The sequence below is a fragment of the Lutjanus erythropterus genome, chromosome 16 (assembly GCF_056507025.1).
Source record: "Lutjanus erythropterus isolate fLutEry1 chromosome 16, fLutEry1.hap2, whole genome shotgun sequence".
Lineage (NCBI taxonomy): Eukaryota > Metazoa > Chordata > Actinopteri > Lutjaniformes > Lutjanidae > Lutjanus > Lutjanus erythropterus.
This window is the reverse complement of record NC_139332.1, coordinates 9597451-9610698: the sequence shown is the minus strand read 5'-3', so window position 1 is coordinate 9610698 and position 13248 is coordinate 9597451. Positions and strand designations below refer to the sequence as shown.

Here is a 13248-nt window from a genome sequence, read left to right as displayed (position 1 = left end):
CTACTAAACTAGTATATGATGATGTCCACAGTGAAACATCACGATGAGCTAACGGCTAAATCCCCCAGGAGGGGCGCGTTAGCCGGAGCTGATCGCAGCTATTTTACACAATGCTTGTGATTTCACCAGCAGCGCCTCGGTCCTTCCATTCCTTCCATTGGCAGAAAATGGCAGAAATGGAATATGATATTCATAATGTTTTTATCAGTGTATAATCTTGGCTCTACATACGGCCATTTTTGCATGTTCATGGAGGCCATAGGTTCTCCTTAGAGCAAAGATTGATCGATCAATTAATCAATTAGTTGTCAACTATTAAGTTAACACCAACTATTTTGATAATAGTTTTTATCGTTTTGATTCTTTTTTGTTTATTTTGTTTTGTTTAGTTTTCAGGCTGCTGCTGCTGCTATTATTAGACATCCTGAGCTGGGAGAGCCAGAGTTACATGCTGATACTGACCAGCTGACCATAAAACAAATAAAATACAACACTTTTTGTTTTTTATGAAAATATGTCCAAATTCTCTGATTTCAGCTTCTCTGAGATGTGACTATTTCCTGGTTTCTTTAGTCTTCTAAACTACTGTAAACCGAAGATCTGTGTTTCGGACAAAACAAGACATTAAGTGATCAACATTTTTCACCGTTTAATAGCAATTAATTGAGAAAATGATGACTGGTTAAGCAATAATGAAAATAATCATTAGTTGCAGCTAGTTCCCCTCAACACACTTGGAAGGGGATGGTGAGGGGAGGTGGTTGCAATCTGCAAGCTCACTGCAATACATGAAACAATCAGTGCAGGCTTTCATTTTAGCATATACATATGTTTATTCTTTTAATCCCTTAATATTTTTTCTCCCATAAATGTTTTCTCTTAGCTCCATAGTAATTCCCCAGTTTATGCTCCAGTGTGTAAGTGTGTTATGATTCAGTGCTGGACTCTCCTTTACCCTTTATAGAAGTTTAGAAGCAAACAGAATCACAGTTGAATCCTGAGAGATAGAAGCTGCAGAGAGACGGTAAGATTAAAATGAATAACAGACTTCAATAAATCTGTTTAGTAAGATGTGACTGAATATGAAAAAATAAGTCTTTATTAAATGATATTAATGCATCAGATATGCTTGGCTCCCTCCAGGGAGGGTTTGGGTCCCAAACAGACTGTAGCTGTGCAGCTGTTAATGGAGGACAGTCTGAAGACGCACCGCAGTGAGTTTTGTGTCAGTTGAGCAAAAACCATTGGAGGAGAGGTTTAATTAGTTTTACAGCTTTTGAGAAAAACAGAGTGATGGACTTCGTAATTCCTGCCAGCTCCAAGCATCTGAACATATCTGCCCACTGGCTGCCTTCAGTGAAATTTGCAAAGTGGTAGCACATATGACTGTTAAACAGAAGAGGAAGCTGTAATCTTGCTTTTGATTGCACTATGCTACAGATATTTTATAGCAACCATGAAACTGGCTCATAGTTACTAGGAACGTAAGGCACAAACTTGGACAGGGTTGCACCAACATGAATTAATTTGTAGACCCAATTAAATCATTTAGAAAAGTAGCTTAAAATTAAGAAAGAATACATTTACACCTCTCTTAAAACAGTTCAGTTTTTACCCCAAACCTTGGTTTAATGCTGTTGCACCAAAACATTACACTCATTTAAAACATACTCCAGTATTAACTTAAAACCAACACATGAGAAGGTTTAACTTGGCTGCATTTTTGAGATGGATTGAGCAAAATGATAAAGTTCTTCATAGAACAAGCAAGTTTAGAGCTTCTCTGTTGAGCCACCATGAGTAGGATAACGAGGCTAATTCACTTTTTAGCTTGTTAGCAAACAATATAAAGTTGTTTATTTAGCTGATTTTTTTTGTTTGTTTGTTTTAGCCAGCTAGCCAATAATGAAACTTATAAAAAAAAAACTTTTCAGCTAGCAGGCAAACAATGATTTTTTTAGCATGCTAGCAAACAGTATACCTCGCTTTACTAAACCAAGATCAGTTTTTAATTGCGCAAAAGAGCTCTGCTTAATTTTAAATCTGGATTTACTCATTTTAAATCTAGTTTTGCTAAACTCTAACTAGACCTAATGAAATTAATCTTTGTTGGTGCAACTCAGTCTTAGCGATGGATTTATGAAATGGCCAGTACAACCCAGTTCTGTACGGGACTTTAATGTAGAAATTGTGTCGCTCACTACAGTTCTACTTCTCCTCTCATGTCATTACTCTGTCAACTGTTCCAAAATGTTTGTGGTTGCCAATTGGTTCATCTCATCTTAAAATGGCCTATAAATGAATCTGTCTCCTTCAGTATTTTGGTATTAAAAGCAATACAAATACAAAACCAGTGCTGTTATACATACAGTTCTTCTGCAACGCTGTAGAAATTGTCTGGTCCAGTGCAGCTTGACTTCTCCACCGGCGTCATTTCATCCCAGAGCTCAGCGTGCTTTCCCTCTTCCACTCTCTATATACCTCTTGGAGAAAGTGACAAATAAATAGCCAGACATGTTCACGCCCTGTTCCCCCCGGCTCTCCCCATGTTACCTCTTATTAAGGAACCAACGGAAGAATTGATCAAACACGAATCCTGCCTCTCTCATCATTACCCGCAGGTACACGTCGTCATAACTCAGACAGCAGCTGCTGAGGAGCAAGGGGGGGAGGACGGGGAGAGGGGAGTGCTGAGGGAGGGTCTGTTCCCACAGAGCTAACAAGCTCCTTACCAAGAAAGCAAGAGTGTGAGGGCGGTAGGCAAGGTGGGGGGAGGCGAATGCAAACAGGTATAGAGAGGCGAAGGTGCCGGTGGAAGGAGGTGGTGGGAAGATGAATGGACAGGGAGGAAGAGAGAAGTGCTGTAGAGAGTGGGCTTAAGAAAAAGTATGTGAAAATGGAAGCCAGAAGGGACATTCAGAGATGCTGCAGGAAGAGAAGAAGTAAGAAGGGAGGATGAGGAAAATAGCAAGTTTTGCACAAATTGGCCCTACAGATGAAAAGGGCTAAGGTGAAGCGAGAGGGATGAATAATGCAAGAGGAGATTTGGGTGCGAGGCTTTGCCCCCAACGAGGCCCAGGACTTTTGGGGCTATGCTCATGTCTGCTCGGGGGAGAAATACTAGATAACCTCACATCCATCCTTTACATCTGTTAAGAGGCTTACGAAATGGCCTGGAATCCGCTAACGCTAAGACTCATCCTGTTTCCGTTATCGTCACGCCGCCCTGTTTCAGCTGCTGCGAGAATCCAAGCCTTGCCTGTGACGTGTTCACTTCAGCGTGTTCCGACATGACAAACTCAGTTGTAAATTTACAGTCACTTCTTGACCCCCACCATGGATTAATGGTTATGACCCTTTAATGAAATTACAGCTGTGACTGATCTTTCTTACATCAGTGGAATATTAAATCTAATGCATGTCAGATGTGGTGAAGTATGTCATGACCATCAGCTTCAGGTCAATGTTTGAACGCACGTACGGCGTTGAGAAATAAAGGCATCAAGCTGACTAGATGGTTCTTCCCATTACATTTCCACTCAACTTTGAATTTTTAATTTGTCACTTGACTCACATTATCGAACTAGCTACGCCTGTACGTGATTGTTGAACATTCAAAACCATGAGCATTAAAGGGATAGTTCACCCAAAGTGGAAATTCAGTCATTACCTACTCACCCTCATGCTGATTGAGGGTCAGGTTTAGTTTTTTAGTCCAAAAGTCACTGCTGGAAATACCTCCATACTGCTTGTCTGGTGTAATCCAAGTCTCCTAAAACCCCAACATGCCTAGCTGACTAAAGAAATGTTATTTACACCATATTTTTAGCCTGAATCTTCACTGTAGATCCTTAACTTGGAGCCACGTTCACAGCCACATGCACACTGTCTGAACTGGGTGTGCAAACAGCTCATTTATTCTTAACGTTAGGTACACTTTGTGCAGACGGAGACTTCTGTCCTTACTCTGCATTCATCTCAGCTGTATTTGTGCAGACTTACAGATACAGACAAAGCAGGGCAGTCGCATTTGTGGTCGTGGGGGCAGTGTAGCATAATGGTTTAAGCGAGGCATGACAAAAAAGTTTACGACCACCTCCATCTGCAGTACTCCCTCTGCAATTACATTATTAAAACCTCTTCCAACATCGCTGCATTTGTTGCTGTCAGAAACTTTTGACTCTTCTTCCTTCCCTTTTTTTGAGGTAACTTGACTCTGAGAGTGGCGCTCTCTAGTGGACATATCACATAGCATTCATGTCAACAAAAAGGATGCATAGTAGTGTGTGGGCAGTGATGGATTATATCATTTAAAACTACATATCTATTTTAGGACATAAAGGGGCATTAAATGAGCCTTTTTTGTGTCTTAAGGATAAAATATCTCCACACTAAGGACATGTCAAGGTGGCCAACTGTCTCATGTTTCATTACAGTGTTTTCATGGTCCACTGCACGCTCCATGTGCACATCTTACTAATAGAGATCTGGGAGCCAGAAAATATGAGGACCACTGGATATCTTTGTAGAACTGTTTAATTATTAATTAATTAACTATGTTTGCTACAGTGTTTTGGTTATGGACATTGGTCATGAAAACATCAAACTATGGAATCTGCTGATTGGATCAGCTCCAACTGTAGGGATTTACCCAACCTTAACAATACAATCATTGCCATGTGCAGATCTTTATTTTATAGCTAGACTGGTGTTTACAGTTGCCACTTGTCTTAGCGACACAACATGCTTTCCAGCACTCACGTTTTTGCATGGCTGGGTGCCATGAGGGAAAAATCATAAAAGGGGGTGCCATAGTTTAAAAATTTTTGGAACCACTGGTTTAAAGTGCATCTAGAAACCACAATGAAATGCATCAAGATTGATCAATCACATTGTGCATTTCTTTCATATTAATCAGTTGCAGCATATGTATAAATTGGAAAAGTAGAGTTAAGCAGTTCAGTCAGTCACAGTTAAGTGCTGATGCGTGCTGCTGCCCTGCAGGTCAGACACCAGGCTGAAAGTGGTTTGATAACTAACAGCACTCCTGCTAACCAATGTGCACTGGATTCAAGCGGAGGCAGAAAATCTTGAGACAGATATCTCAAAACCTGGACAAACAAAGCCAAAATTATCTTGCATGACTAGATAACGCTGGGGATAAACCAACCTTTCAAATTCAGTTGCAGTTGGCTCAGTGACAAAAAATACCTCCTGCAAAGCTTATTCAAATAGTGCTGACCAACCAAACTGACACGCTTGAGCGAAAGGATTTTAAACGTCTCAGCATGTGTTCATATTGTTGTAGGCAGGTTGCTTTAGGAAGCACATCTGAAGGGTCCTGTGTGTTTATGTGAGCACAGGGGTGCATTGTAGACACAGCGCTGGCTCAGTCTTTTCTTTGCCAGCATTGCCTACACGTATCCCTCCCTCAAGCAACAAAAAAGTTTATAAAAAAAAAAAAAAGCAAAGTCAAATAAAAGTGAGCTCTGCAGCAGTACAAGCACCAGCAATGCTTTAAATGGGGCCTTAAAGGACTTAAAGGAAGCGATGTCCCCACCTTTGTTCCGTGCAGTTGTATTCTGCGTCTTTGGAGACGAGGACATGTACATAAAGTTGTGCATTTGGAGCCTGGGGCTTGGTTCTTTTCCTATGTTTCTTCTTCTCTTGTTAGGCTTCCTTTTCCATCTCATTAGTTGTGTTCACAGCGCTTCTCAGTGCCAGGAAGAGGACAGAGATTATGCTTAAAGTAACTCTGCCTGCTCAAATCACATGGGCGCTTTTCTCCAGTCGCTTCTAAAACAGTGACTCTTTTATTTAACTGTAACTCATCCCCTGGATCGTCTCACAAGCGCCCTGTGAACAGTGATCTCAGTGCGCACCGGAAACGCACGTATGAGTTTTATAGTTAGAGATGTGCCACAGGATGTGGAGTTGATGAGAAGTGTGTGCCCTCAGAAGATTCATTATTCCAATTTCCCATGGTTGTTATTATAGCAAATTTGTTTTTCCCTTCTTGACTGAACTGATTATCCTTCTTCTCTGACCCCTTTTCCTACTGTTATTAACATGAGCTCCTGGTCACTAAATAGAATTTAGACAGAGAGAAAATATATCAAAACCAGGTGGAATTGCATTTAAGATGTATTACAGGGTTGTGTAAGGTCTGGTGACAAGGTGCTAAGGCTAAACGGGGAAATGTGTGGAAAGTATTCCATAAGATTTTTTTTTATGTAATTATGATACAAATACATTCTAAAAAATACATAAATTACTAATTAGAAATATATAATTTGTGAGCATTTTTCACATTTTATAGACTAAATGCATAATCGGTTCATTGTAACAATAATCTGCAGATTAATCAATAATGAAATCAATTGTTAGTCGTAGCTCAAGTTTAATTAAAATTGCATCAGTCTCTTTTATTCATCATCCGCTCTCTTCCTCTCTCCTCCCAGTATCAAGATGGTGCTGATGTGGACCAGCGGCGACACCTTTAAAACGGGATACTTCCTGCTCACCCAGGCTCCCGTGCAGTTCTGGACGTGCGGCCTGCTGCAGGTCTGCGTGGACTTCGCCATCCTGTTCCAGGTTTACTACTACAGCCGCTACCCGCAGAAACCGGTGTCCCACACCGTCTCCCACACCACCAGTGCCAAGGCCCTCTGAAAGCCTCCGCCAGCTCCCAGAGGACGTGTCAACACTCAGAAGCACCAGTGAGGAAGCACTTTTAGAGGCGCTGTGGAGATGAATAAACATACACGAGTACCAAAGCACCTTGAGACGATGAAGGCTGCTCACTCTCACCTCCAAGTATACATAAAGACACATACACACACCCATAAATAAGGCATGAACATACACAGACACTTGTGTTGGTGTCTGCAGTGATACCTGAAGGACACTTGTTACAAACAACCTTTTCATTTTATTTATGCTACTGACTTGTTCTCAATGCGACAGTATGCTTGTGTCATGGAATGCAGACTTCTCAAAGAATATATCCTTCAGTCAACTTGTGCATGTGGAGAATATTATGCACACACACATGAATATGTTCAGTTTATAAACTGCAGATTTATGCACTGAAATCTGCGCTCAAGGAAACGTGGACCAGCTTTTGTCGTCCACGTTAGCTGATGATTGTTGCATGGACCCTCTGCCTTAAAACACACGTTCAGACATGGCTTACCAGCAATAGAAATGTATGAATGAATCAAGAAAAAAAAAATCTTACTACTCAATATTACTGAATGTACCAAACGGCATTTGTTATTTTGTAGTTTTTCCCCAACTCCGTGGTGAAATGCTGGTCAGTCTACCACTTGTTGGACAGATGGTTGCCATGTGCTGTGCTGTGCCACCGAGGCTCAATCTTCTGGGATAACAGGAGAATGGAGGCAATCAGACTTTACCAAAAGAAGAAAATTTCCAAAGGCGTGGAGATGCAATGCACTGGCTTTTAAAAAAAAACAAATGGTCGTAAACGTAAGTGGTCGAGCTTTGTGAAAAGACTTAAGGGCTCTCTTCTGTCTGAAAGCCAGTAGTAGGAATTCAGGTGTTGAGGACATAAAACATCATGACCAGTATTCAGGCTGCATGGGTTGTCACAAGGCCAATGCCGACATTTTTTTTTTACTGAAGCTCTTGATGACATTTCGTATATAATTTAATATTTCTCAGCATTGTTAGATAGGTGCAGCCACCATTTGTACAGTCTGGACATTGGCGCATAAACACAGCCTGACAGAACACTCCAGTGGTCAAATCTGCACAAATAATCCAGGGCAAAAAATTTGCTTCTCAGTCAGTCTGAACACAGCTTTGAGATTTAAAAAGAACAAGATTTTGTTTGGAATTTATTTGGCTGGGGCAGCAGGTCCTCAAATGATCATTCTGGTTTAGTACTTTGTGCTAAGTTCATGCAGCATCAGTAGAATGGGAAGAACAGGAAGACCTGCCCTTATCTGACTTGGGAGCATTTTTCTAAGTTGCTGCTGGTGTTGTGGTCACACCATTTAAAAAGTCTAAATTAGCTACTTTTGCTGTTGACTGCAGATGTGTTCTTTTTTTTTTTTTAAGAAGATGTAACTGCCACCAGCTTATTGGCATTTCTATAGTTCTTTCTTCGCTTGGTGGGAGATAATATCATAGCTGTCAAGATTTTCCAATAGTTCAGTCTCAAAATTACAACTAGGAAGCTGACTTGAATGTTTTTTTTCCCACTTGGCTGCTTGGAATCATGGATCAGTCACTGAATGGACACACTGAGCACAGTCCAAAGGGTCACACAGCAGAGACACAAAAGATCACAAAAAAACACTAAATGACCACAGAACAACAACAATGACCCAAGTGACCACAAAGATACACAGAATGACAGCAAAGACACACAAAACTACCACAAAGACAAACAAAACGATCACAAAGAGACACAAAATGACCACAAAAAGACTGCAAAGACCTGCCAAACAACCACAAAGAAACAGAAAAAGACTACAAAAAACTGCAAAAGAACCACAGACACAAAGTGACTACAAAGAGTCACAAAATGACCGCAGAAACGCAAGCCAAGAGACACAAAACTACTATAAAGACACAAAATTATCATAAAAAGGATGCCAAATGACAACAAAAAATTGCCAAATGAGTCTCTAGATTGTTTTTTGTCTCAGGTTCTGGGTAGAGATGTGGTGATTCCAATTTCAGATTTTTTTTTTCTGGGTCTCACCTGCCGATTCTCATTTTCAGTTTTTTCTAAGACCTATAATTGACAGAACACACAAATATTTTTATAACTTTTCTTTAGTGTTGAATGAAATAGGATGTTAATAATAAAACACTGACTATTAAATAACCTCTACAATCTCCAAAAGTGCTCCAGGTTACAGCCAAGCCTTATTATATTATAATATTAAGAGTATGAAACAGAGGGAGCACAATCTCACGAGATCTCAGTGGTAACGTGACTTCACATGATCTCAGGTAGAAGCAGCTGTAAACAAACCAGAGACTGATGCAGTGTCAACTGTACCGCACCGTCAACTGCTCCGTCTCCTTGTCTCCTTGTCTCCTTGTGTGTCTGTGATGTCACTGTCTGTGTTGTCCAGCTCATGACGAATAACATTATATTATTATTATCTGGAAAGGCAGCCACATCGCTAGAAAGATCAAACAATCAGACATTATTTTAATGAGTACAGTAGTGATTGTTACCAATAGAAATTACAGTCCCAAGTTGTAATAAACCAGAATGATCCTTTAAGCAGAGGTTCAGTCTAGGTTTTACAGACTGACACTATTAAATATGCTCAGCAAAATCATATCTCCACTTCCCATCATATTGGCTGTGGGTAACAGACTGGTCACTTTATTATTTAGATCATAAATCCAATAACGTCCCCTGATATCCCTTCTGATGACTCCACATCACCGCGTCACGCAGGTTGTACTCATCACCATTTTGTCATAAGAAATTAATTTCCTGTGCAGGAGGAGAAGCAGCCGCACAGCAGAGTGGAGATTCTCTTTGTTACTGTTTCTGTGTTTTGTAATTTTTTCTCTGGGGAGGGGAGAAATGCCAAACCGGGAGGTGTCCGACTGTCAGCCCTTCAGTGAACTGTGGACCAGAGCAGACCTGATTCTGTCCTCTTCCTCAAGAAAGCCTCAAGAAATGGAAACTTCCCCTTTGTTCCAGTGGGACGTGGCAGGAGGTTTCTATGAATATTTCTTTCCTTGCTCCTAAATATACAAAAAGAAATCTGGTGGAGTGACACACACCAGTTTAGTCAACCTATTTATTTTTTTTATAATGTTCAAATGCCCCTGTAAGATCGCATGTGCCTGTTGTTAATTCAGACAGTTTTGACAGTGACAGTTGTATGGATGATATGAGAAACGTGACAGGCTCTTGTTATGACCTCAGACTTTCACTCTATTTACTGTTCCATGTATCTGGTGTTACTTTTTTTATTTGCTTTCACGTGTTTTGTATTATTTGGTTTATTCATTTTATCATATGAAGATTTTCCCATAGAAACTGCCAACTTTTGCATTGTGTTATTTGTGGAATCCACTCCTAGTTTGTTAAACCGATCAGATCATTTGATGTGGGGTTGTATGAGCTACATTGTATTTGCTGATGCCAGTCAGTACAGCCCCAATGAGGAGAAGTAAAGAGGGGCACCAGAATAGAAGCAAAGTAGTGTATTACTGTGGACGGGGTCAGCAACAAAACATTTTGAAAAATGGTCTACGGTATGTATAGAATGTTTTCACCAAATTACTTTGCGTCTGACGGTCTTTTCCAATGAGAAGCTGTCGTTATAGAAGCCAAATATTGCTCTCTTTAAACAAACCAAACTCCATGGGCGAAAGTAGCCATTTTACCTGGTAGAACATTTGAGTTGTTGGTCTACTGCTGCCTTGTCTACTTAGTTTGTTTGTGTGACTTTGTTGAATCTAAGCAATCCCTTTAAAACACTGAAGTCACACAGTAATACAAACTAACAGATCAAGGCACCAGTAAACCCCCAACTCCTATATTCTGCAAGGTAAAATTACAGATTTCTACCATGGAGTTTGGTTGAGTTGGAGAAAGCAATATTTGTCTTGTATAATGGTGGTTTCCCATCAGAAAAAAGGCTGTAAAGTCATGAAAATAATCTTAATATGCTGTACACTTAAACTGATGTAGTTTTTTTTTTAAGGTAGACCTTTTTTAAAGGACCAGTCTGTAGGTTTTAGTGACCTGTGAGCTTTAAATTAAAAACATGCTTCCTCACCCTCCCCTTCCAAGCATCCAGGAGAACCTACGGTGGCCCTGAAACATGCACAAAAAGCGATATGCACTCTCTCGAACCAGTGTTTGGTTTGTTCGCTCTGGGCTACTGTAGAAACATGGCGCTGCAACATGGTAGTCTCTGTGGAGGTGGATTTGCTCCCTCGGTGAATAAACGGCTCAATTGAACATAACAAAAACACAGCAACCCTCATTTTCTTGTGATTGTACACTGATGTAAACACACTTATGAATATTATATTATTTCTGCCATATTTTGCAAATCCTGCACACTGGACCTTTAAGTTGCTGAAAAGCTTTTTCTGGCTAACCCTGTCCACAGCAGTACATGGCTTAGCTTCCCTGCTGGCGCCCCTCTCTGCCTCTCCAAACTCAGGTGTGCTGACTGACTGTAGTTAACACACTGACTTTAGATAAGTACCTTCTACAACCCCACATCAAATAATCTGAACTATCCCTTTAATGTACCAAAAATATTCTTTCCAGTGTTTCTCATGCCATTTTTACTATGTTACATCAATTAGTTTGTATTTAATGTTTTTTTTATTGTTCATTTCAATAACTTATGACATCCATCAACATTTGAGGATGTTAAAACGCCAAGTTCTGTTGAGAATCTAACGTGGCATTGTCACCCAATAAAAGAGGACACGGAGAGACTTGTGCGTCATGTTTTGTTTGATGGAGACGTTTGTGTCAGTTGCGCAGACGTTCACCGTTGCTCCCGTCAGCTCGTCGTGCAGCTCTGGCAGACATCAGTTGTCACAGAACAAGAATAAGCCCCACCGGCTGTGGTCCTTCTTTGGGCTTTGAGAGCGTCCAAATAACAAGCACATAAATTGTAATGTGCTGGGCTTTCAACATCAAGCTCTGCACTGGCACAGAGAGGAGACAGGACACAGATAACAGATGTACCAGACAGGAAGGGTTAAAAAAAAAAAAAGATGGATTTGAAAAGGCATCTTCTAAATGCAGAAGCAGATTATTAATGTGTTCTCCTTTAAGTCTCTTCAAAGTGCCGTTAACCACGACCATGTCTGTCTCTTATAGATTAGCCTTGAGTGACATATGTGCATTGGTTTTTCATTTTTGTTGATGCTTGACTGTATTCATCTGTTGAACAAAAACTGAAATGATGAGAAAATTTGCCCTGAACACACACACACGCAGACTGTATGAATGTCTCGTCTACAGTGCATATACAGTCGATCAACAGAAAATACTTACAGAACTAAACAGCCACATGGGCCCTCGCTTACAGAAATGTATTCAACGATATCTCTAATTTAAACTCAAGGTCGGTCAGGAATTCATAAGCACAACCCTTAAAATAAGATTCTGAATTGTGCTCAGTGCCTCAGGAATGTGAGTGGGTGTGAAAGAGCTTCCCTGCATGATAAATACAGTAAAATAGATGGTATCAGGACTTTGCAAGTCAAGGTTAGATTGATGCCTGCTTTATTGTTTGTATTTTCAAAAAGCATGTTTCTCTTTTAACATAACAAGTAATATAGTTACTGTACTGAATCATAGACTACCACAAGGAACTTTCATGTTTTGTTGTTTTTGGAGGCTCCTGTGGACAAAAGCGGTGGCATTTCCAACGTGATAACCAAAAATATAACGTCAAAAATAAAAACGTCAAAAGGAAAATGTCCTACTGCTTCATTTTAACTGCTGAACAAACTGCGCTCTGTAACTTTGCCTGGCAAAATGTAAACTCTGGCTTGTTTAATCTGATTTCAAGGAGACTCCAACGCAGCAGCAGGAATTAAGACCAACTATATAGAAGTTGACCTTCTCGCCAGTGGTGTTAGTAACTTAGGTCATACAGAGGCATCAGTAATAAATTCAGGCTGTTTCGTAACCAGTTAAAAACTCTGAGTAGCAGCTTTAAGAAAACATGCTAAGTGTCTGTTTTTTGGTCAAAAGAAATCATTAATAGTCTTTTAGAAGGAGGAGATTATAATGGTTAAATTGAGCAATATGTTAATGGAGTCTGGCAGGCAGTCACTGAACTCCTACTTCACTGTGTATTTTTGGAGCAGTGGGCTTTTATTTTTGGTCTTGGTTTACAACAGACAGTTCTAAACAGCTCATCAACTTACAGTGTAGGACTCGCTGTTGCTTGTTATTGTCAAAGTATAATGTTGCGCTCATTTAGCTTCAGTGTCCCTGCAGCCTGCCTGAGCTTCTTAAGTCTTACTCAATCATAGACCATATTGGCGATTAAACGGGGGTCCAACAGGACTCGGCAAACCTAATGCTATCTGGGATAATGAGTTTGGCTGTGGTTGCTGAAGTGTAAACTTTCCCAAATCCAATAAAGACAAGTAATGTTTTGTTGCTCATGCTGACTGGAAGCTTAACATAGTCGTTAAAGCGCTGAGTGGCAGTAATGATAGTGCGACTGTCCTTATTGCTCTACATACAGTAGATTTATG

The 13248-nt window shown here is 40.3% G+C and overlaps 1 protein-coding gene across 2 annotated transcripts in view; it reads left to right on the top strand.

The window, feature by feature from the left end:
- slc66a2 (solute carrier family 66 member 2) overlaps positions 1–7801 on the top strand; it is a 38875-nt gene extending 31074 nt beyond the window's left edge. For both annotated transcript variants that reach the window (XM_084739688.1, XM_084739689.1), the window contains one exon: positions 6462–7801. In XM_084739688.1, the coding sequence (XP_084595814.1) occupies positions 6462–6672 (211 nt within the window). In that variant the 3' untranslated portion in view covers positions 6673–7801. The remainder of the gene's footprint in view (positions 1–6461) is intronic.
- Positions 7802–13248: the final 5447 nt, after the last annotated feature.